Consider the following 23,752-nt stretch of genomic DNA (forward strand, 5'->3'; position numbering starts at 1 on the left):
CCCTTCTCCCTCCCTCCTTCTCTCCCTCCCCCTGTCCTCCCTCCCTTCTCCTGTCCTCCCTACCTTCTCCTGTCCTCCCTACCTTCTCCTGTCCTCCCTCCCTTCTCCTGTCCTCCCTACCTTCTCCTGCACCAGAGAGACGTACGGCAGGATGAACAGAGCGTCCTTCTTCCTGCAGAGCAGCTCTCTGAGGATCAGGATCTCGGCCACCAGAGTCTTTCCTCCGCTGGTCGGCAGCGAGTAGATCAGGTTCTCCCGGCGCTGAACGGACGGCAGGTTCAGACACGTCTCCTGCCACTCTGAGACACACAAAACAGTACAATATGTTAAAGTAATAGTTTGGGATTTTAAGAGTCCAACAACGGAAAATAAATCACAAAACTGTTTTTAAAGGCAATCAATTTAAGTCCTTTTTAAAGCAAAACAATCTAGGATTATAAAATGGCTCTGAGACACACAACACACTACGTTTAAGGAACAGGAAATAATGTAGCAACAGATTTTAAAGGCAATTCCTTTATGTTTATGAAAAATAGATATTTCCTGAGATTAAAATAAAATGTCTACATTTCCATCCGTCTATAAAAACATTATAGAAAATAACTTTAGGCAATTCATTTAGATCAGTTTCAAAGCAAAGATTCTCTGATAATAAAATGGGGGAAAAATAGATATTTCCTGCATAATCTGTGAGAATAAAGTGAAAAATAAAAACATATAACAACAAAACAACAGAAATATGGAAATTCTCGGACGTTCAGATTTATTTTTTGGGGAAATGTAAAGATTTGTTTTCTGCTGCCGCTCTGAGACACATGTTGAAGGAACAGAAAATAACTTAGCAACAGATTTGAAAGGCAATTCATTTATGTAATTTTTAAAGCAACGATTATCTGATCATAAAAACAATTGATATTTTCTGAGATTAAAATTAAAAAAGAAAAAAACGGTATAATCTGAGAATAAAGTGAAGAAATAAGGAAATATAAAGTCAGAAATGTATAAAATAAACAACAAATAAAGTTCTCTGACTTTCTCATTTATTTTCTGGGCGGTAAATTTAAGGGGGGAAACACTCAGATATCATTTGATATATCTATTTATAAAAATAAAAAACTAAGATATTGTGTGAGATTTAAACTCACACATTCATTCTTGAGTAATTCAAGTTCATTAAAGTTGTCTTTTCCAAGATTGAAGTTATACATTTATCAGAAACTGCTGATCTTCCTACTAGATTTTATTTTCTATACATCTTTGTAAATCCTGCCGTCTCCCTAAGTCTCGCCTGAGTCTGTCTGTTAGTAAAAAAAGGGTCATTTTGTAGTTGTGTCTGCAGATAACCAGAGGATCCCGAGTCACCGTTTAAGCTCTGGATCCCCTCTTTGCTGCTGTGACGGTGTACGTCCCCTCTGTGCGACTAATAAAGGGATTCTGATTGTTCTTCCCAGGATTAAAGCCGTACATTTATCAGAGGAAATGTTGTATCGTACTGGAGAGAACCTTATTGTTTTAGTTAAATAGAGTCTAGTCATTTTGTAGTTGTGTCTGCAGATAACCAGAGGACATGGTACTGCAGGATTCCTGATGGTGTTAGTCAAACAAAGTTTAGTAGTCATTTCACCGTATAAGCTCTGGATCCCCTTCAGCCTCAGCATCAGCTCCTTGACTCTGGACGGGAGCCCGAAAAAGGGCCCGAGGTCGGGGGTCTTCTCTTCAGAAACTTCCTCCAACGCCTGCATGGCGACGGAGATTTCCTCCGAGAGGACGGCCTCCTTTAACGCTGCGCTGCGAGACGCCATCGCTGGAGAGGCTGCGTTACAAAGCATCGTCTTCTTCAGAGCGTCCGCCACGCCCCTCCTCCTCGATGGTCCTCCTCTCGGGGGTCTACTCTCCTCTTTAGTCCTCAGAGGGGAGGAGGTCTGCAAAAAAAACAACAACATTTCTTAACTTTTTTCTCAAAATATTCTGTCTTTTATTTTTATTCTTTTACATTTCAATTTACTTGGAAAATATTCTCAAAATATTCTTAATTCTTAACTGTTTTTCTTCTCATAAACATTTTATCTTAATTATTTTTCAAAATATTCCGTCTCAAATATAAAAAGGCGTGAAATTCTAAAGAAAGCTTCAAACCCTCACGGGGCTGACGTCTGCAACATATTATTATTTTTTAAATATTCCAAAATGTCTTCAGTTTTGCTCAAAATATTCTGTCTTTTATTTTTTTACATTTCAATTTGTTTGGAAAATATTCTCAAAATATTCTTAATTCTTAACTTTTGTTTCAAAATACTCCAAAATTTCTTAAAATGTTTCTCAAAATATTCTGTCTTTTATTTAAATTTGAACTTTTTTTTTAAATATTCCAAAATATCTTCAGTTTTGCTCAAAATATTCTGTCTTATTTTTTTACATTTAAACTTTTTTAGAAAATACTCTTTAAATATTCTGTCTGTTTTTCTTCGTATAAACATTTTATCTTAATTATTTTTCTAAATATTCTCCAGTGAAATGTGCGACTGAATGCTGATTCTAAACCCATTGTGTTTATATAAAACATAGTTCTGTATAATCTCACTTTTGTGTTTCTGAGCGGCGTGGAGGTCTGATCTCCGCCCTGCAGACGGACCCTCGTCTCCTGGACCTGATCCTTGAACTGTTGCATGCTGGGAGGAAGATCTTCCTCTCCCATGGCATCCAGGATGGAGTCTGTGAGCACGTCTTCGTCTGTCTTTGTCCTCAGGTTGGTGAAGTCTCTCTGGACGTCTCTCTGGACGTCTCTCTGCCTCTCGCTCTGCTCAGCGTCGTCCAGTCTGTCGAGCAGCGAGCTGTCCTGCAGGAGGCTGTCGTAATCCCCGAACAGATCCTCGCTGTCGCTGCAGAACAACTGAACACAAGATTCAAGGCTTTCATCATCATGTGTTCAGAGCCACAGTGTAGATATATCAATGAGGTCACAGGCTCCTCCAACAGAGCAACACACTAACACAGATACAATATTGCAAGTAAATACAATAGAATATAAATAGTGCAACAATAGTCTATAGACAAGTAATTGGAATATGATATATTAGATAAATAGTTTTTTACAACCAACAACAGCTGGGAATCAATACAAAGAAAATGATACAAACTTCATCTTAACTTAATGCATGCACATTTTACAAAATGCAGACAACAACAGCATTTTAAAAAAACAACAAAGAATCATAATTACATCACTTTGCATTTAGCTGACGCTTTTATCCAAAGCGACTTACAATAAGTGCGTTCGACCAACAAAATACAACCTTGAAGAAAACAGAATCATAAAGTACATCAGGTTTCATAGAGCCAACATTTCAAGTGCTACTCAACTGGCTTTAGGTAAGCCAGTCCTTTATTAGTATATAAGTGCTTTGTTAATAGCAATAATCATTGTTTTGATGTGAAAACAACAACATGAATAACCATTAAAGCTGATAGTCCAGCTGTTCACCTGTCCTACCTCTGCAGCAGGTTGTTGTTGTTGTTGTTCTGCCATGATGCTGCTCAGCCTGCAGATCTGAGGACATTTCTCAGACCCTCTCTTCCTCTCTGGTGTCATCTGTGAGCTATCGCGAGATCTCTTCCTGGACGAGACCCGTTTGATTCTGATGTCTCGTTTCTCAGCAGAATTCATCACAACAGCTGGTGCTACATGTCAATAAAACCTCAAATAAACACAAACAACTACACTAGGAACACAGCTGAGGCTCTGCTACACACACCTGTACATATTAAATACTTCAAACCTAAATTAGATAATGTTTAGATCAAGAAAAAAGCCCATTACACGTTAGCTAGTAAAGCGGTTTTCTTACTCCTGGCAGTTTGTTCTCTGATGTGTTCCTTATACGACATTAACAGTCTCCTAAAACCCTTTAAATCACCTCAAACTCCGGTGAAAGTATATAGAGTCTGCCAAAGCATTTTCTTGTATTGCTTGAAGCTTCTGTTTTTTTTTCAGCTCCGCGAGAATCACGTTTGAATTTGTGAAGAACAAATCCAACGTCAGAGCAAGAGAGGAATCCCTGCATCACTTCCGGCTTCGGTTATCGGAGCTAGCAGCGCTAACCGGGATAGCTTCCCAAATGTAGTAATTCATCGATAGAAAACGTTCGATAAATTACCCAAAAACCAAGCTGATTACCGCGACATAGCAGACATGTGTTATCTGCTTTATGTTCTGTCACTGTAGCCTATCTTCCTGAGAAGTACTTGTTGGCAATTTGAACATTCATACAGTTTCCGGTTGAAAAGTCTCCCACAAAGTAAAGCCGATATTTAGATATTAGATTATATATTTCACTCATATAATCATCAGCTTATTTTATCTCCTTTTTTAGTTTATATTACAAATGCAAAAGGGTTTTAAAAGGTGGGTTAAATGTGAGAAAATGCATACGTAATGTTGATTACGATGGTCGTTTTCTGGGGTGATTACTATCTTGTACTGTTATTTTGATCTTTGAAACGGGGGTAACATTTAATCTGTTCCTAAAATAATACAAAAATAAACGTAATATTAAATATTCATGAGTACACAAAACTATAAATGTCAGGTTATTTTTATATTCACTAACACATATATATATATAATAACAACTAGTATAACAACTAATCAGTTAAATAGGTGGTAGGAACTAATAGTTGACACAGTGAAGAACCCGGAGTTCCCGTCTGGTGGACATCTTCCGGTCGTGTGTCAGGTCAAAATGCTCGTCCTCAGAGGTTTAACGAGAATAAGAACAGTTGTATTACAACAAGGAAACACAGGTGAGCCTTTATAACACCTGTATTAAACGTTATAGTGATACAGCATTCATTACATGTCAAATTAACCGTTAATATGTGTTTATTAGGTGGAGTTAAGCTACGTGTTGCTAATGCTAATGCTAACATATGAGCTGTTGTTGATGTAATTTGTTATAATAATAATCATTTTTCTGCAGGTTTAAGAAGTCTCACAACAACCTCAAATGTAGTCCAACCAAACGAGGACATGGTGGGTAATTTGTATTTAGGAATAATTATTACATCACTAATAACAGGATTAGATTAATGTATTTTGATATTCTTTTTACAGCTCATTAAGATGGAAAACCCCTACAAAGAGCCTCAGAAAGGATGCCTGCTCTGCAATGTGACCGTAGACTTCAAGAACACTCAGGTACATAAAGCACCTGTGTCAGTGTGTAGTGTGATTAGTTAAAGGTGGGTTTACAGGAGGGTGTGTATGTTTCCATGGCCCTGAACTCCTCCTCTAGTGTCATTATTACAAATGTCTGAGGTCTTTTCTTACGCTTCAAAATGCAGAATCATAAAGAGAGATGAACGTTTCAAATGCATTTCAAACGGTGAAAATCTGTTTAGCCACTGTGGAAATATCCACGGCTAAAGAGAGAAATATCCACGAGATCCTTCGCCACTTTTCCAACAGTATGGCGGTGTACGAACGTTCCCGTCTAAAGGTCACAGTACTCGGCACTATGTGGTACACACATCCTAACGCTGTAGCTGTGGGATCAAACTGAACATTAAGGGGCTTTATTTAGTATTTTTGAACAACAAGTGGAGCTCCAGAGGTCACAGGAAGTGTCTGGGATCTCCAAAGGTCACAGGAAGTGTCTGGGATCTCCAAAGGTCACAGGAAGTGTCTGGGATCTCCAAAGGTCACAGGAAGTGTCTGGGTGTCGCTGTGATGATGATCCATTGTGTTTGTAAAGCACCGTTGATTGCAAAGTGCTAAACCCCGATGTGTTTCCTGTCAGCTGCTGTCTCAGTTCATCTCTCCGTACACCGGACGGATCTACGGACGCCACATCACACGTGAGACGCTGGAGCTGGAATATCTCCTCCGTGAAGACTGAGCTCTGACTGAACGCTGCTTTGTGTTTCAGGGCTATGTTCCAGGAAACAGAAGGAAGTGGCCAAAGCCGTGAAGAAATCCCACGCGTTGGGTACGTCTTCCTCGCGCTGAGCTTTTGTAATCAGGGGTTTGGACAGTAGGAGCCCGAAGAGGGGGGGGTCCGTTCAAGGGGTACCATGGATACCATTTGGGTGCTCTGAGAGATCCATTCACACTGAACGGGAATCTCAGTGTGTGTGTGTCCTCAGTGTGTTAATGTGTGTGTGTGTGTGTGTCCTCAGTGTGTTAATGTGTGTGTGTGTCCTCAGTGTGTTAATGTGTGTGTGTGCTCAGTGTGTGTGTGTGTGTGTTAATGTGTATGTGTGTGTCCTCAGTGTGTTAATGTGTTTCCTCAGTGTTAATGTATGTGTGTGTGTGTGTGTGTGTGTCCTGTGTGTGTTAATGTGTGTGTGTGTGTCCTCAGTGTTAATGTATGTGTGTGTATGTGTGTCCTCAGTGTGTTAATGTGTGTCCTCAGTGTTAATGTATGTGTGTGTGTGTGTCCTCAGTGTGTTAATGTGTGTCCTCAGTGTTAATGTGTTTCCTCAGTGTTAATGTATGTGTGTGTGTGTGTGTGTGTGTGTGTGTGTGTGTGTTAATGTGTGTGTGTGTGTCCTCAGTGTTAATGTATGTGTGTGTGTGAGTGTTAATGTGTGTGTATATTGTTTGAGAAATTTGACAAAAATAATATTATTCTGAGTCAAAGATTATTAATTTAGATTTAAGTAAAATATTTAGGAGAAAAATTCCTATTTTGAGAAAAATAGAAAGTGAGTTTACGAAAAATGACATTATCCTAAGAAAGAAAAAAAAGCGATTCTTGGAAATGTTTGAGAACTTGAAGATGAGATTTCAAATAGTTAAAAACCTTAAATATATTGTATGTTTTTGTCTTTTCTCTGCAGGCTTCATGTCGGTCACCCACAAACACCCGGAGTTCATGAAGGACCCGCACGTCTGTGGCAAACACCTGGAGTAATGTGAAATGTGTTGATTGTGTTTGTTCTCGTCTGAGAGGATTATTACTAATGTAAAATCAATAAATGTTGTTTTTTTCTCTAATCTGAGTTTTCTTTAAATTAATTGTAGTTTAATTTCTTCAGCTTCAGCACTTAGTACTCAGACTTTAATATTGCTATTGAATTGATAGTAAAATGGTGAATGTATTTACAGCTCATTGTTTCACGTGGGCTTTTTGTAATGATGCTCTTAAAACATGACCCTCGGTGACCGTCGGGCTGCATGGTCTAAACCAGCCTCTGATCAACAGACTGCATGATATCACATCGGGGTCTCTGCAGGAGTCCTGAAGTCACATGGAAGACCTTTAAGACCCTTTCCATACATTTTAAGACCTCATCGCCTCTTGGGAGTTTTAACCGGTTACCTTGGCGACACACTTTACCTCACATTCACTAAACAGCATTGATTGTCCTTCCTCCTTAACTTCCAGCCATTTGCGATATTTTTGGATCTTTAAGTATTTTTGGAATTTACGGTATTTTTTGGAACTTTAACTATATTTGGATCTTTAAGTATTTTTGGATCTTTAAGTATTTTTGGAACTTTAAGTATATTTGGATCTTTAAGTATTTTTGGATCTTTAAGTATTTTTGGAACTTTAAGTATTTTTGGATCCTTGGACTCTTTCCACTTGGAGTTCTAACCGGTTACCTTGGCGACACACTTTACCTCACATTGACTATATACAGTATTGATTGTCCTTCCTCCTTATCTTCCAACCATTTGGACGCAGACTTGCATTTCCCCATAACGATGTTGCCTAGCAACCGGCGTAAACGGACCTCCGCGCGCTATCAAGCAGTGAGCGCGCGATGTCCTGTTCAGATGACGTCAAACCCAACGGGATGCCATCAATAAACTACACAGAATCACACGACACACCTACGCCATGATGACATTCAGGCAGACTGTAGAACACAACCTCTCTGGATACTTTATATACTTATTGAAAACAAGCTACAAAATGTAAAACCTTGGAAAATGCCCTTTAATACTTTTTAAGAGTCTTCATTTTCGCTAAATTGATCAACTTTTAATACTTTAAGACCCCGCGGACCCCCTGTAGATAATCTCTAACTCCGAACATCTGGATCTTCGTCCAGCATGGATACATGCTCATAAAAGACATCCATTGTGTCTTTTATGCGCTTCTTGAAATCTAATAAACAGTTTTTCTAGAACTGATTACAAATCGCCTGAAAATGGTACAAACACGGAGATATTCCCGCGAGAGTGCGGACAACTTTTATTTATTTATTTCAAATGTAAAAATTGACCAATATACTCACGGACCACTAGGGGGCGCTCACGGACCACACTTTGAGAAACACTGGCTTAGTGTACTATTTGTAATTATATATATTATGCAAATTAATTGTATTTTATTTTTTTTAAAGTGTTAGTTTCAACTGTAGACACAAACTGCATGTTTTAATAATTTAATTAAAGACTGACACAGATTTCTTTTAACAAAAGACGACTTTATCAAAACAACTTATAAAATGTATCAGATCACTTCAGGGGGGAGAGACCCCCCCCCCGACCTGAGCTCGCTTCATTCAGGATTCACTCTTCCTGCGTTTCCTCTCGCTGCTCGCCGCCATCTCTCTGCTCCTCTTTCGGGAGTGAGTGTTCTCCCGAGTTTCCTCCTCACACACTGCCTCTTCCTCCTCTTCCTCCTCACACACTGCCTCTTCCTCCTCCTCCTCTTCCTCCTCTCCGCTGAAGGTGCGTTCAGGGACAGGAAACCCCTGCAGCGTCAGAGTGTGTGTGAGGAAGAGCGGCGAGCGCTTGAACAGAGCGCCGACGGCCTCCTGGAGACGAAGATTCCTCCTCTGGTCCTCCTCTTCCTCGCCTGGAACACAGCGTAAGACTGACTCTTCATCATGACTCGAACACAGTCACACACACACACACACACACACACACACACACACACACACACACACACACACACACACACACACACACACACACACACACACACACACACACACACACACACACACACACACACACACACACACCACACACACACACACACACACACACACACACACACACACACACACACACACACACACACACACACACACACACACACACACACACACACACACACACACACACAATGATGTTTTTTGGAATCCAACCTGTTCTTCCTGCAGCTTCACTCTTCTTCATCTTCCTCCTCTCTCTGCTCCTCTTCCTCAGCGCTGACACTTCAGACTGAAGCGTCTCCAGCTGCCGCTCGCTGTCCTCCACCTCTCTGCACGCTGCCTACACACACACACACACACACACACACACACACAAAACAGGAGGTTAACACTCACACACACTTAAAATAGGACACACACACACACACACACACACACACACACACACACACACACACACACACACACACACACACACACACACACACACACACAAACAGGAGGTTAACACTCACACACACTTAAAATAGGACACACACACACACACACACACACACACACACACACACACACACACACACACACACACACACACACACCTGCAGCTCCTCCTGCAGAGCATCGTTCATGGCGTTCACATCGTTGACGTCTCGCAGCTGACCGTCGGAGGAGAAGAAGCTGGAGCTGCAGGGGGAGCAGGAGATGATGTGTGAAGGTGTTCCTCAGGCTGTAGTTACCTGTGTCTCCTGATGGTGGCGCTGTTTAGTTTACTTTATTTATTGATAGTGTCGTGGACAGTCCTCATCGATGAACTGTCACTAAAACAGTAAATGGTGCAGCTTTAGCCGACATGGCCAGATGGTAATAGACACCCTTAAAATCACAATACATCAACAGCATTAGTTATAAAAATATAAAATAGAATAAAAAGGAGGACAAGTAGATACCGGTGTGAGGATACAAGAGGACCATAAACAACATACATACAGTACATGTCCCACAGAGCACATGATCACAACATGTAACACAACATGATCACAACATGTAACACAACATGTAACACACTCGACACAGACTAGTGTGTGCAGGTGTAGTTCTCAGTGAACCATGTTTTTAAGTGAGCTGTGAAGGTGGTGTGTGTGTGTGTGTGTGTGTGTGTGTGTGTGTGTGTGTGTGTGTGTGTGTGTGTGTGTGTGTGTGTGTGTGTCTTTGATTTGAGTGGGGAGAGAGTTCCAGTTGTGTATTGCTGTGACCGAGAATGATGACTGACCAAAAGCACTCTTCCTGGATGGGACTGATAGGTCGCCACGTGTGGAGCTTCTAGCGGTCCGTCTGGTGTTGTTACGTTGAGTAGCCAATGAGCTAAGAGGGGGAGGGGCTGCATTGTGCAGGACTTTGTAAACCAGAACGATGTTCCTATACTTGATTAAATCTTCCTCAGGATGTTATGCTTGTTGAGGAAGGCACAGTGACGGGAGCGGTTAGGTTTCTGGTCCAGTACTTTGAGCGCTTGTTGCACAGGGTTGCTCGTGGCTTCAGTGTGGAGCTGTTAGTGGCCCCCAGCTTGTGAGACAGGATGTTAGATGTGATCATGGCTGTGATGTGTTCGTGGCATTCATGTATCATTTAGCAGAATTCAATGTCATTGTGTTTCTTATGTATTTAAAATGTGCTAGGCCAAACTTGACTCTTTGGGTCGCTTCTTTGACTTGTGTTTTGAATGTTAGATTAGAGTCAATAATGATTCCAAGGTACTTCGCCTGAGGCACAATGTTCACCTGAGATGCTTATATTTCACACAAGGTTGCATTTTCTTTTTGTGAAAAACATGAAGCTGAAGACAGGAGCGGTGTAGCCAGCTAGTGACCAGCACTGAGGCTGAGGTCAGTTTATCAGCAGCCTTTTGCTTTGTGTTGGCATGCCCATACGTCATCGGCATATAGCTGTGTTTCCACATCAGGACAGGCAGGTGGCAGGTCATTCATATATAGGGTGAAAAGAAGTGGACCAAGTATTGAACCTTGTGGTACTCCGGTGCTTAAGTCTAGAGCTGGAGAGAGTCGATTATTGACGATAACATGCTGACGCCTACCAGTGAGGTATGATTCAATCCAACTGAGGTTTAATGGAGAGCAGTTCAAAGCCCACAGTTTGGACAGAAGGACCTTATGGTGGACTGAATCAAAGGCTCTGTGTAGATCCAGGAATACTGCACCAACAACACCTCCTTTGTCATTGCTTTGACCTTTTCTATAAAAAAGCATATCACCTGTATCTCAGGTGTTCAGGCTGCAGTTACCTGTGTCTCCTGATGGTGGCGCTGTATCTCAGGTGTTCCTCAGGCTGTAGTTACCTGTGTCTCCTGATGGTGGCGCTGTATCTCAGGTGTTCAGGCTGCAGTTACCTGTGTCTCCTGATGGTGGCGCTGTAGCGTTCTGATGATCTTCCGGCAGGAAGCTTCCAGTAGCTCTGAGGCTCCTGAAGACCCAGATTGTTCACCAGCAGGGGAACACTCAGGAACACACTGAGGACACACACACACACACACAGACACACACACACACACACACACACACACACACACACACACACACACAACACACACACACACACACACACACACACACACACACACACACACACACACACACACACACACACACACACACACACACACACACACACACCACACACACACACCACACACACACACACACACACACACACAACACACACACACACAACACACACACACACACACACACACACACACACACACACACACACACACAGTATTTTGTGTTATCCAGGGGCAGACTGGGCCATCGGGTCGGAGAAGTCACTAGCACCCCCCCCGTACCAAAGTGGGCCGGTCGAGAGTCCCCTGCTGTTACCTGTTGCGTGAGAGATACGCGCAGAACTCTGTGCTGTGAGCAGATATGAAGTAAACTAGAGTATATATTGCAGAGTTGGTGTAATAATATTACTTTTGTCGGTAACGGAGTAGTTAGTGTAACGCGCTACTTTTATAATTCAGTAATCACTACAGTTACTAACATTACCCCAACACGCGTTACTTTTATCAAATCAGTCATAATCACACTGACAGACGAGAGGGGTTTCCGCCGCAGGTTTATATGTGCGTAACCTGCGCGTCCACATCTCCGCGTGCAGTGCTGCATAAACATGGCTGAGTCAGCGGTAACTCTCGAGGGGTGGAGGTGCCCATTACTTTGAGTTCGTCCGAAGAATAGACAGGAAGTGACGGTGAGGTGCAAACTGTGTCCAGGCCAGCAGCTGCTATCCACTGCTAGGTACGGGCTACTGTTGACCTGCCCCTCTGGAGAGCGAGAGTTTGCTCTTCTTTGTTCTGTTGTGGCTGAATCCACACGATGAGCCCTCACTCAGTATCGTAGCGTCTCGCTGCGGGAAGCACACTTTGTCAGCGCTGTCCTCTGCGCTGCGTTAAGACCACCTCAGTGTCGGATTTTGGAAACTTGATTTTGAGTGTTCTCATGGCAGTCAGGGTATAAGGGACAAACCAGGGGGCTTGACTTCCTCTTGATGCCGGCGGTTATTTACAGAAAACACCTGAACATAGCTACTTGTTGGTGCTTCTGTCTTTCTGAGTCTTCACCTGTGAACTCGCTCAACGCGCCGCTCGCTCTCTTGATCGCCCTCTCACGGTGAACAGTTCAATGTCCCGCTTCATCGTAGGATTTCTGCCATGTCTCTACTTCAGTTTGACCATCTCTGTTACTAAGTTATGGAATACTAAATAAATAAGTAATTAGAGACCTTACCGTCACTGCGCTCATAAAGAATGATACGAATAAGAATAATGCGTCTTGAACTGGTTTCATTCATTAGTGACTTGACGTTTCACAGACTGTGAGCTTGTTGTGTGGCTGGTAGCCTATTTGATTTTAGAGCATATCAAAAGAAAGACTTGTGTTATGTCTTCCTGAATGCAATAGTGGGGGGGCAAGTGGAGTCTCGCAGAGGCAAAACTGTGGCGCGCTTACACTGTAGGTGCGCCGCAGTCTGCGTGATCTGCCTGTAGGGCGGCCTGCGAGTAACGAGTTACTTTATGTAGAGAGTAACGAAGTAGTGGAATGTATTACTTTTTTTCTCTGGTTGTAGTATATAATGCAGTATTAGTACCTGTTGCGTGAGATGTACGCGCAGTACTCGGTCCTGTGAGTACTCTCAGCACTGCTCGCTCGGTGGGGGGTCAGCAGCAGGAACAGCAGGTGGGGGTTTCTCAGCGATGCCTTCAGGGACTGGTGGACAATCCGCTCTCTGAAGCTCAGCTGCTGGTCAGAGTTCCTGCGCTGCCGGTACCAGCCCAGCACGCTGTCCTGCAGGGGGCGCTCATGTGGGTTAAAGTACACCTGAGAACTCAGTCTGCAGTCACTGAGCGTGAACACAGAGCATCACATGGAGTTCATTTCAAACCCAGAAGAGTGGGCATTCAAAGGGCTACAACTCTGAAAGTAACTTGCTAGTGACGTTGGTGTGAAGACTTCACTCCGGGAAAGAGGAACACATTATGAATTACAAATATTTTAATGTTCACCTATAAAATGTGACACTTAGTTCAAACTGTAATGTCTGACCTGCTTATTGTCCGCCAGCAGCTTCTTCACAGCGACCGAGTTCACCTCTCCTGCACCGCTGTATAGACTACACACACACACACACACACACACACACACACACACACACACACACACACACACACACACACACACACACACACACACACACACACACACACACACACACACACACACACACACTATTAAACTAACATATATATATATATTAAAGGTATGTAATCTCTCAGGACTCACTGGTTCAGTTTGCTGCAGGCGATGTGCTTCTGTACGTCTGTTAGAATAAATAAAGATGTTATTATTATACAGTTAGAACAAAAACATTAACGGGACGCCGTTATATTAATAATGATATTCTCTCACAGTAGATCTCCTGGATGTGGATCCTGTCGGCCTGAGAGTCGCTGATGGTGATCTGCTCTTCAACCCGACTCTCCCCCAGGACCAGACCCTCCTACACACACACACACACACACACACACACACACACACACACACACACACAACACACACACACACACACACACACACACACACACACACACACACACACACACACACACACACACACACACACACACAACACACACACACACACACACACACACACACACACACACACACACACACACACACACACACACACACACACACACACACACACACACACAGCGTTTAAAACTAGAAGCAAATAAACACAAGAACATATATGGCCATACAAAGCGTGACCACATCACTCTGGCCTCACTGCACCCGGACCGGCTTCCAGTTCGGTTCAGAATAGATTTGAAATCCTTGTATTTGTTTTCAAAGCCCTAAATGGGCTCCTCCTATGTAGCCGAACTGCTCCAGCGCTACACCCCAGAGCCTTAAGGTCGGCTGACCAGCTGCTGCTGGGAGTGCCTAAGACCAGGCTCTGGAACACTCTGCCCCTCCGTGTGAGGCCCGGACCCTGGGGTTAAAATCAACTCTTAAGACTCACTTCTTCTCTCTGGCTTTTGTTTAATTATTTAATTATTCATTTATTTAGTTATTTATTTTTATATTTATAACATAACATAGGATTTCATAAAGTATTTTTAAAATAGTTTATACATTATTCAAATATAGGAATAGTAGATAGGATTGCTTAAAATATAGTACCTTATATTTCATCTTTTTTCCCTTTAGACCCTTACCCTTACCCACCCCCCATTTCCCCTCTGCTGGTCTATGGCCTTGTAGAGGGTAACGGTCCCCTCTGCTGGTCTATGGCCTTGTAGAGGGTAACGGTCCCTCTGCTGGTCTATGGCCTTGTAGAGGGTAACGGTCCCCTCTGCCTGGTCTATGGCCTTGTAGAGGGTAACGGTCCCCTCTGCTGGTCTATGGCCTTGTAGAGGGTAACGGTCCCTCTGCTGGTCTATGGCCTTGTAGAAGGGTAACGGTCCCCTCTGCCTGGTCTATGGCCTTGTAGAGGGTAACGGTCCCTCTGCTGGTCTATGGCCTTGTAGAGGGTAACGGTCCCCTCTGCCTGGTCTATGGCCTTGTAGAGGGTAACGGTCCCCTCTGCCGGTCTATGGCCTTGTAGAGGGTAAAGGTCCCTCTGCTGGTCTATGGCCTTGTAGAGGGTAAAGGTCCCTCTGCTGGTCTATGGCCTTGTAGAGGGTAACGGTCCCCTCTGCTGGTCTATGGCCTTGTAGAGGGTAACGGTCCCTCTGCTGGTCTATGGCCTTGTAGAGGGGTAACGGTCCCTCTGCTGGTCTATGGCCTTGTAGAGGGTAACGGTCCCCTCTGCTGGTCTATGGCCTTGTAGAGGGTAACGGTCCCCTCTGCTGGTCTATGGCCTTGTAGAGGGTAACGGTCCCCTCTGCCGGTCTATGGCCTTGTAGAGGGTAACGGTCCCTCTGCTGGTCTATGGCCTTGTAGAGGGTAACGGTCCCTCTGCTGGTCTATGGCCTTGTAGAGGGTAACGGTTCCCTCTGCTGGTCTATGGCCTTGTAGAGGGTAACGGTCCCCTCTGCTGGTCTATGGCCTTGTAGAGGGTAACGGTCCCTCTGCCGGTCTATGGCCTTGTAGAGGGTAACGGTCCCTCTGCTGGTCTATGGCCTTGTAGAGGGTAACGGTCCCTCTGCTGGTCTATGGCCTTGTAGAGGGTAACGGTCCCCTCTGCTGGTCTATGGCCTTGTAGAGGGTAACGGTCCCTCTGCTGGTCTATGGCCTTGTAGAGGGTACGGTCCCCTCTGCTGGTCTATGGCCTTGTAGAGGGGTAACGGTCCCTCTGCTGGTCTATGGCCTTGTAGAGGGTAACGGTCCCCTCTGCCGGTCTATGGCCTTGTAGAGGGTAACAGTCCCCTCTGCTGGTCTATGGCCTTGTAGAGGGTAACGGTCCCCTCTGCCTGGTCTATGGCCTTGTAGAGGGTAACGGTCCCCTCTGCTGGTCTATTGGCCTTGTAGAGGGTACGGTCCCTCTGCCGGTCTATGGCCTTGTAGAGGGTAACGGTCCCTCTGCTGGTCTATGGCCTTGTAGAGGGTAACGGTCCCCTCTGCTGGTCTATGGCCTTGTAGAGGGTAACGGTCCCTCTGCTGGTCTATGGCCTTGTAGAGGGTAACGGTCCCTCTGCTGGTCTATGGCCTTGTAGAGGGTAACGGTCCCCTCTGCTGGTCTATGGCCTTGTAGAGGGTAACGGTCCCCTCTGCTGGTCTATGGCCTTGTAGAGGGTAACGGTCCCTCTGCTGGTCTATGGCCTTGTAGAGGGTAACGGTCCCCTCTGCTGGTCTATGGCCTTGTAGAGGGTAACGGTCCCTCTGCCGGTCTATGGCCTTGTAGAGGGTAACGGTCCCCTCTGCTGGTCTATGGCCTTGTAGAGGGTAACGGTCCCCTCTGCTGGTCTATGGCCTTGTAGAGGGTAACGGTCCCCCTCTGCTGGTCTATGGCCTTGTAGAGGGTAACGGTCCCCTCTGCTGGTCTATGGCCTTGTAGAGGGTAACGGTCCCCTCTGCTGGTCTATGGCCTTGTAGAGGGTAACGGTCCCCTCTGCTGGTCTATGGCCTTGTAGAGGGTAACGGTCCCCTCTGCTGGTCTATGGCCTTGTAGAGGGTAACGGTCCCTCTGCCGGTCTATGGCCTTGTAGAGGGTAACGGTCCCCTCTGCTGGTCTATGGCCTTGTAGAGGGGTAACGGTCCCCTCTGCTGGTCTATGGCCTTGTAGAGGTAACGGTCCCCTCTGCTGGTCTATAGCCTTGTAGAGGGTAACGGTCCCCTCTGCTGGTCTATGGCCTTGTAGAGGGTAACAGTCCCCTCTGCTGGTCTATAGCCTTGTAGAGGGTAACGGTCCCCTCTGCTGGTCTATGGCCTTGTAGAGGGTAACGGTCCCCTCTGCTGGTCTATAGCCTTGTAGAGGGTAACGGTCCCTCTGCCGGTCTATGAGCCTTGTAGAGGGGTAACGGGGGTATGGCCTAGGTAACGGTCCCCTCTGCTGGTCTATGGCCTTGTAGAGGGTAACGGTCCCCTCTGCTGGTCTATGGCCTTGTAGAGGGTAACGGTCCCCCTCTGCTGGTCTATGGCCTTGTAGAGGGTAACGGGTCCCCTCTGCTGGTCTATGGCCTTGTAGAGGGTAACGGTCCCCTCTGCTGGTCTATAGGCCTTGTAGAGGGTAACGGTCCCCTCTGCTGGTCTATAGCCTGTAGAGGTAACGGTTCCCCTCTGCTGGTTCTATAGCCTTGTAGAGTGGGTAACGTCCCCTCTGCTGGTCTATGGCCTTGTAGAGGGTAACGGTCCCCTCTGCTGGTCTATAGCCTTGTAGAGGGTAACGGTCCCCTCTGCTGGTCTATGGCCTTGTAGAGGGTAACGGTCCCCTCTGCTGGTCTATGGCCTTGTAGAGGGTAACGGTCCCTCTGCTGGTCTATAGCCTGTAGAGGGTAACGGTCCCCTTCTGCTGGGTCTATAGCCTTGTAGAGGGTAACGGTCCCTCTGCTGGTCTAGGCCTTTGTAGAGGGTAACGGTCCCCTCTGCTGGTCTATGGCCTTGTAGAGGGTAACGGGGTACAGAGTCGCTTAGATAAGAGGGGGAGTGCATCTGACGAAGAGATAGGTTGTTGTGCTCCCTCTCTCTGTTTCCTATCCTCTAATAGAACTGCTCGGGTCTTGATAGATTGAGTGGGGAAGTTCATGAGATCTTTCTAGAGGGTTATCAAGAATAACTTTTATCCAATGACCTTTCCCCTCTCTGTCTGTGTCTGTGTATTCTCTTGTTCCGATTAACCCAGCCAAATCTTTGTTCTTGTTTTGTATCTATATCTACGCCGGGATCCGGAGTCGAGGCTGATCCTCTTGCTGTAGTCCTGTGTCTTGGATCCTCTATCCTGAGTTCTGGATTAAGTCGTGGACTTCGGGTCGTGGCTGAACCTGTCTCTGCGGTCCTGCCTTGGGTCTCGTCATGCTGCTTCCCTGATGGCTTCCTCAGGATTGTAGCTGACATCCTCGTGGATTCATCTTCTTATTACAGACACATGCATTTCCTAACATTCGGTCTATATGCTGTGAAATGTATTATCTCTTGAATTTACACACGGCATCTATTGCACGTCTGTCCGTCCTGGGAGAGGGATCCCTCCTCTGTTGCTCTCCCTGAGCTTTCTCCCATGTTCCCTTTCAACTGTGGGGTTTCTCTGGAAGTGTTTCCTTGTACGATGTGAGGGTCTAAGGACAGAGGGTCTAAGGACAGAGGGTCTGAGGACAGAGGGACTAAGGATAGAGGGTCTAAGGACAGAGGGTCTAAGGACAGAGGGTGTCGTTTTTCTCATACTGATATTCTGAACAATCTGTGTTGTTGTATTTGCTGTAAAGTGTCTCTACTGTAGGCTATTTTTATTATATGTAGGCTACAGCACTTTGGCTCCACCAAACATCGTTTATAAATGTGCTATATAAATAAAACTTGATTTGATTTAAATACAGTTTAAAGTGATACAAATATGCTCAAACTGCACAGAGCTGAAACTACAGGTCGATGAATGGATAAGTAGTTATAAAACAATAAGAACAGATGAACTTAGTAGAGAAGCTTCACATGTTCCCAGCAGGTTCAGCAGCACATTATGGGATGTTCCCTCACCGCGTCAGAGTCCGTGTTCCCGTGCTGGAACATCAGAGAAGATAAAACGATCCCAGAAACACGGACCGTCGGCTCCGCCATCTTTGTTGTTGTTCTTCTCCACTGTGGTGACGTCAGGAGCGTCACTACGGGGTCATATATGCGCGGGAAAAATATTTACAACACAATCCCGTTTAAAGTATGGAAGCCCATTGGCGCCAAGAAGGGAAGAAAATAGGATTAAAATGTAGTTGTTGTGATGAAAAAACAACAACATGAGATATTTTAATGACAAAGGCAGGTGGGTAGGTGGGCGGGAAGGCAGGTGGGTAGGTGGGCGGGCAGGCAGGTGGGTAGGTGGGCGGGCAGGCAGGCAGGCAGGCAGACAGGTAGGTAAGTTCGAGTCCCACTGCAGTCAGCATGTCGTTGTGTGTGTCCCTTCACCCCAAATTGCTCCTGTGGGGATTGTCCACAGTACTGAATGTATGTAAATCGCCTTGGATAAAAGCGTCTAACAAGTGACATGTAATGTAGGTAGGTAGCTAAAGATTATATAAACGTATGCAGCTCAGAGTCCTGCACGGGTCTGATTTTCAAGACCCGCTCCCGCGACGTGCAATACCGAACCCGCCCCGCTACCCGCACATATTGCCAATTAGTTCCGCAACCCGACCCGACCCGTCGGCACAAGATCCGCAACCCGACCCGAACCCGCATAGCCTATATATGAGCAGTGAAAACGTGCAATTATTAACACACGCAGTTGCATATTTGTCTCAAAAAGCGTGGGGTGTTGGTTCTTTGCTCATCTAGGAACCAAAAGCCTCCAGACGTTGGGTTTCGCTCTTGAGGAAGTGTTATTGAAAATGCTGTAGGCTATTCTCCGCTAGAGAGCTTCACCTCAGCCATTTCCAATGTGGCGCTCAGCAGCAGACTGATGCGCTGCAGAGGTTATGATTATGCGCGGTCCCGCGGGGGAGAGGTCTGAGGATTTAAACATTAAACTAAATTATTATTATTTTAATATATTTATTATGCAACACCCGCGACCCGACCCGCATCATCTTTGTTTTACCCAGAGCCGAACCCGGGAAAAAGCGTTTGAAAAAATACCACCCGCGAATCACCTTTTTTGCGGGTCACCCGTCGGGTACCCGATCCGATGCAGGACTCTGTTGCAGCTCAGCCTCCTCTCTGAACAAACAGGGGGGGTCATGCAGAGTAATTATTATTACTATATTATTTACCATAAATACAACAAAAGATAAGCAGGTTGGACCCAGCACTGAGTGTCTGGGTTGTAACCATAGAGGTTGTAACATTAAATACATAATATGATATTGGGGGTCATGCAGAGTAATTATATGATATTATATATTATATGGCAAATTCAAAGAGAGTTTAAAGAAAATATTCCAACAAGAAGAAACTGATGAATAAATATCCACAGAGCTTTCTGGATTATTAAAGTAGTTTTATTGTTTTTTTGGTCACATAGTAAACAATGTGTGATACAACATTAAGCAAACGTATCATGATATAGGAACGGCCATTTACTAACAAATAGACAAAAATGAATAATGCACAAAACGTATCAAATAAAGACAAAAAGCTCAATATTTCTTCACAAAACGAAGCACAATTCTTAATAAATTAGAAAAATCCTTAACTATGAAATCAATTAACTTTTATGTAATAAACACAATTCCTGATTACAACTCAATCTCAATCTTGGAACAGAGGAATATCTTTAAAGTCCAATCTTAATGAAATGTCTTAGTTACAAATATTGAACTGTTATGATATAGTACAAGGTTATTAAAAATATGCATTGTAAAAATAAGCCACATTCTTTACAGCAAAATGAAGCAACGTTCTTAATAAATGAGAACAATGCGTAACTATGACATTGATTGAATTTTATGAAATGTTCATGGCAATCATTATTAACTTCAAGCTCAATAGCTGATTACCACACGGGGCAGAATACTTGTAAACTAGGAGGATGCTTTAATTACTAAATCAAGTCTTATGGATTTAAGGAAAATGGCAAAATACAAAAATGGGCAGAATTCTTAAAAAGCCCCAAACAATCACATGATATCAAAATGCCTTACAACTCAAATCAAATAAATCCTTAACGATATATAATAAGCGCAAATCTCAATTACAAAACTAAGCACAGCAAATAGGACATCATTTAATATACATTTTTTTTTTTTACCAAATTATAACAATTTACTTCAAAGTAAAACTTAGCAAAATTCTTATGAAATAAAAAATAGTTCTTGATTTAAAAAAAGTTATGAAATCCTTAAACACGAGAAGCGTTGGAAGTATTAATTTGTATTATAATATTAATGTTAAGCTACAGTTTGGGCTACACTTCTCACAACAACAAACAGCATGTCAACAACAAGGGAACGCTGAAGTGAAGCTCTTCGTGTGAAAAACATCAGGTTTTATTAAACTGAGCTTTGAATACTTGCTGAATTTAAAAAAGAAATACAAAACACCAACTCTCGATGTGCTCAAATCCACCAGTAGGTGGCGCTGTAGCACCTTTCTCCTGTTCTCTCTGGACTCATTGGCCTCAGGTATTGCAATGCAGATTTCAGAGGATATTTGACTAGTTTTATTAACCCTTTAAACCCTGAGCCTGTTTTTCAGGTCTCAGGCTCGAAAAGGACATTCCAAGAACAAATGACCATATCTTCTAAAAGGGTTAAATTAATAATCTTTTTTCTCAAAGTAATGATAATATAGATGTTTTTATTTATAAGTAAATTCAGATTGAACACAGTAAAACAATCTAAATTATAGTGTCCATCCAAAGAAAAACATTACTTATAGTGAAAACCATCCTTGGATGATGGTAAGGTAGACTAAAAGCTTTAGGAATCCAAACTACAACAAATCATAAGTACCCTGTATCAAGATTGATGCAAAACAAGTGACATTTGACCTTTTTAGAGGGATTTAGTAAAAAAACAAAAACACTTCTGGGTCATTTGGGTGGATTTGACATATCACATATCACAAATGTGTGAGTTGTTGTTAAAGACTACGTCTTCAGAAGGAACCAATGGGCTTGGAGCTGACAGGAAGTCAGAAAAGACATATTGATGGTGTGTGTGTGTGGTATTTTCAAGTTGAGAACAAGGAAAATAGGCTATATTTTATCTTTATACATATATCTTATCTCCCGGAGCTCTTTCCTCTTCTGCAGGAACATCCAGGTTATAATAAACCAGCTCATTGTCCTCCTGTCGGCTCGACCTCCGCCCCCTGGTGGCCTGGAGAGACATGACAGCACACAGTGAGACTTCCTGCATCACTCCTGTTCAATAACACACTGTTTCATTCAGTCAGTGGAACAACAACAACATGTTTCAGTCCTCATCATTCAGTCATGGAACAACAACATGTTCAGTACCTCATCATTCAGTCAGTGGAACAACATGTTTCAGTCCCTCATCATTCAGTCATCAGTGGAAAACATGTTTCAGTACCTCTCATTCAGTCAGTGGAACAACATGTTTCAGTCCTATCATTCAGTCAGTGGAACAACAACATGTTTCAGTCCCTCATCATTCAGTCAGTGGAACAACAACATGTTTCAGTCCCTCATCATTCAGTCAGTGGAACATCAACATGTTTTCAGTCCCTCATCATTCAGTCAGTGGAACAACACATGTTTCAGTCTCATCATTCAGTCAGTGGAACAACATGTTTCAGTCCCTCATCATTCAGTCAGTGGAACAACAACATGTTTCAGTCCCTCATCATTCAGTCAGTGGAACAACATGTTTCAGTCCTCATCATTCAGTCAGTGGAACACAAACAACATGTTTCAGTCCCTCATCATTCAGTCAGTGGAACAACAACATGTTTCAGTCCCTCATCATTCAGTCAGTGGAACAACAACATGTTTCAGTCCCTCATCATTCAGTCAGTGGAACAAACATGTTTCAGTCCCTCATCATTCAGTCAGTGGAACAACATGTTTCAGTCCCTCATCATTCAGTCAGTGGAACAACAACATTTTCAGTCCCTCATCATTCAGTCAGTGGAAAAAACATGTTTCAGTCCCTCATCATTCAGTCAGTGGAACATCAACATGTTTCAGTGCCTCATCATTCAGTCAGTGGAACAACAACATGTTTCAGTCCCTCATCATTCAGTCAGTGGAACAACAACATGTTTCAGTACCTCATCATTCAGTCAGTGGAACAACAACATGTTTCAGTCCCTCATCATTCAGTCAGTGGAACAACAACATGTTTCAGTCCCTCATCATTCAGTCAGTGGAACAACAACATGTTTCAGTCCCTCATCATTCAGTCAGTGGAACAACAACATGTTTCAGTCCCTCATCATTCAGTCAGTGGAACAACAACATGTTTCAGTCCCTCATCATTCAGTCAGTGGAACAACAACATGTTTCAGTCCCTCATCATTCAGTCAGTGGAACAACAACATGTTTCAGTCCCTCATCATTCAGTCAGTGGAACAACACATGTTTCAGTCCCTCATCATTCAGTCAGTGGAAACAACAACATGTTTCAGTCCCTCATCATTCAGTCAGTGGAACAACAACATGTTTCAGTCCCTCATCATTCAGTCAGTGGAACAACAACATGTTTCAGTCCCTCATCATTCAGTCAGTGGAACAACAACATGTTTCAGTCCCTCATCATTCAGTCAGTGGAACAACAACATGTTTCAGTCCCTCATCATTCAGTCAGTGGAACAACAACATGTTTCAGTCCCTCATCATTCAGTCAGTGGAACAACAACATGTTTCAGTCCCTCATCATTCAGTCAGTGGAACAACAACATGTTTCAGTACCTCATCATTCAGTCAGTGGACAACAACATGTTTCAGTCCCTCATCATTCAGTCAGTGGAACAACAACATGTTTCAGTACCTCATCATTCAGTCAGTGGAACAACAACATGTTTCAGTACCTCATCATTCAGTCAGTGGAACAACAACATGTTTCAGTCCCTCATCATTCAGTCAGTGGAACAACAACATGTTTCAGTCCCTCATCATTCAGTCAGTGGAACAACAACATGTTTCAGTCCCTCATCATTCAGTCAGTGGAACAACAACATGTTTCAGTCCCTCATCATTCAGTCAGTGGAACACAACAGTTTCAGTC

The 23,752-nt window shown here is 43.8% G+C and overlaps 2 protein-coding genes across 3 annotated transcripts; one reads left to right on the forward strand and one right to left on the reverse strand.

Annotated features, from left to right (window-relative positions):
* Positions 1–4,569: 4,569 nt before the first annotated feature.
* mrps18c (mitochondrial ribosomal protein S18C) lies at positions 4,570–6,994 on the forward strand. The gene is made up of 6 exons (XM_034236764.1): positions 4,570–4,800; positions 4,977–5,029; positions 5,111–5,194; positions 5,796–5,853; positions 5,925–5,984; positions 6,838–6,994. Exons 1-6 carry the CDS (start codon positions 4,740–4,742, stop codon positions 6,909–6,911), a joined length of 390 nt encoding a protein of 129 aa, XP_034092655.1. The 5' UTR covers positions 4,570–4,739; the 3' UTR covers positions 6,912–6,994.
* Positions 6,995–8,381: 1,387 nt separating this feature from the next.
* Positions 8,382–18,759, reverse strand: abraxas1 (abraxas 1, BRCA1 A complex subunit). Of its 2 annotated transcripts, none has more exons than XM_034236762.1 (9): positions 18,606–18,759; positions 13,878–13,968; positions 13,752–13,788; positions 13,515–13,581; positions 13,060–13,256; positions 11,300–11,419; positions 9,495–9,579; positions 9,109–9,235; positions 8,382–8,810 (listed from the first exon to the last, which is right to left on the reverse strand). In XM_034236762.1, exons 1-9 carry the CDS (start codon positions 18,684–18,686, stop codon positions 8,515–8,517), a joined length of 1,101 nt encoding a protein of 366 aa, XP_034092653.1. In that variant the 5' UTR covers positions 18,687–18,759; the 3' UTR covers positions 8,382–8,514. The 2 variants fall into 2 exon arrangements, with proteins under 2 accessions (XP_034092653.1, XP_034092652.1); XM_034236761.1 differs by having other exon boundaries at positions 8,382–8,828.
* Positions 18,760–23,752: the final 4,993 nt, after the last annotated feature.

The sequence above is a fragment of the Gymnodraco acuticeps genome, unplaced genomic scaffold, assembly GCF_902827175.1.
Source record: "Gymnodraco acuticeps unplaced genomic scaffold, fGymAcu1.1, whole genome shotgun sequence".
NCBI lineage: Eukaryota > Metazoa > Chordata > Actinopteri > Perciformes > Bathydraconidae > Gymnodraco > Gymnodraco acuticeps.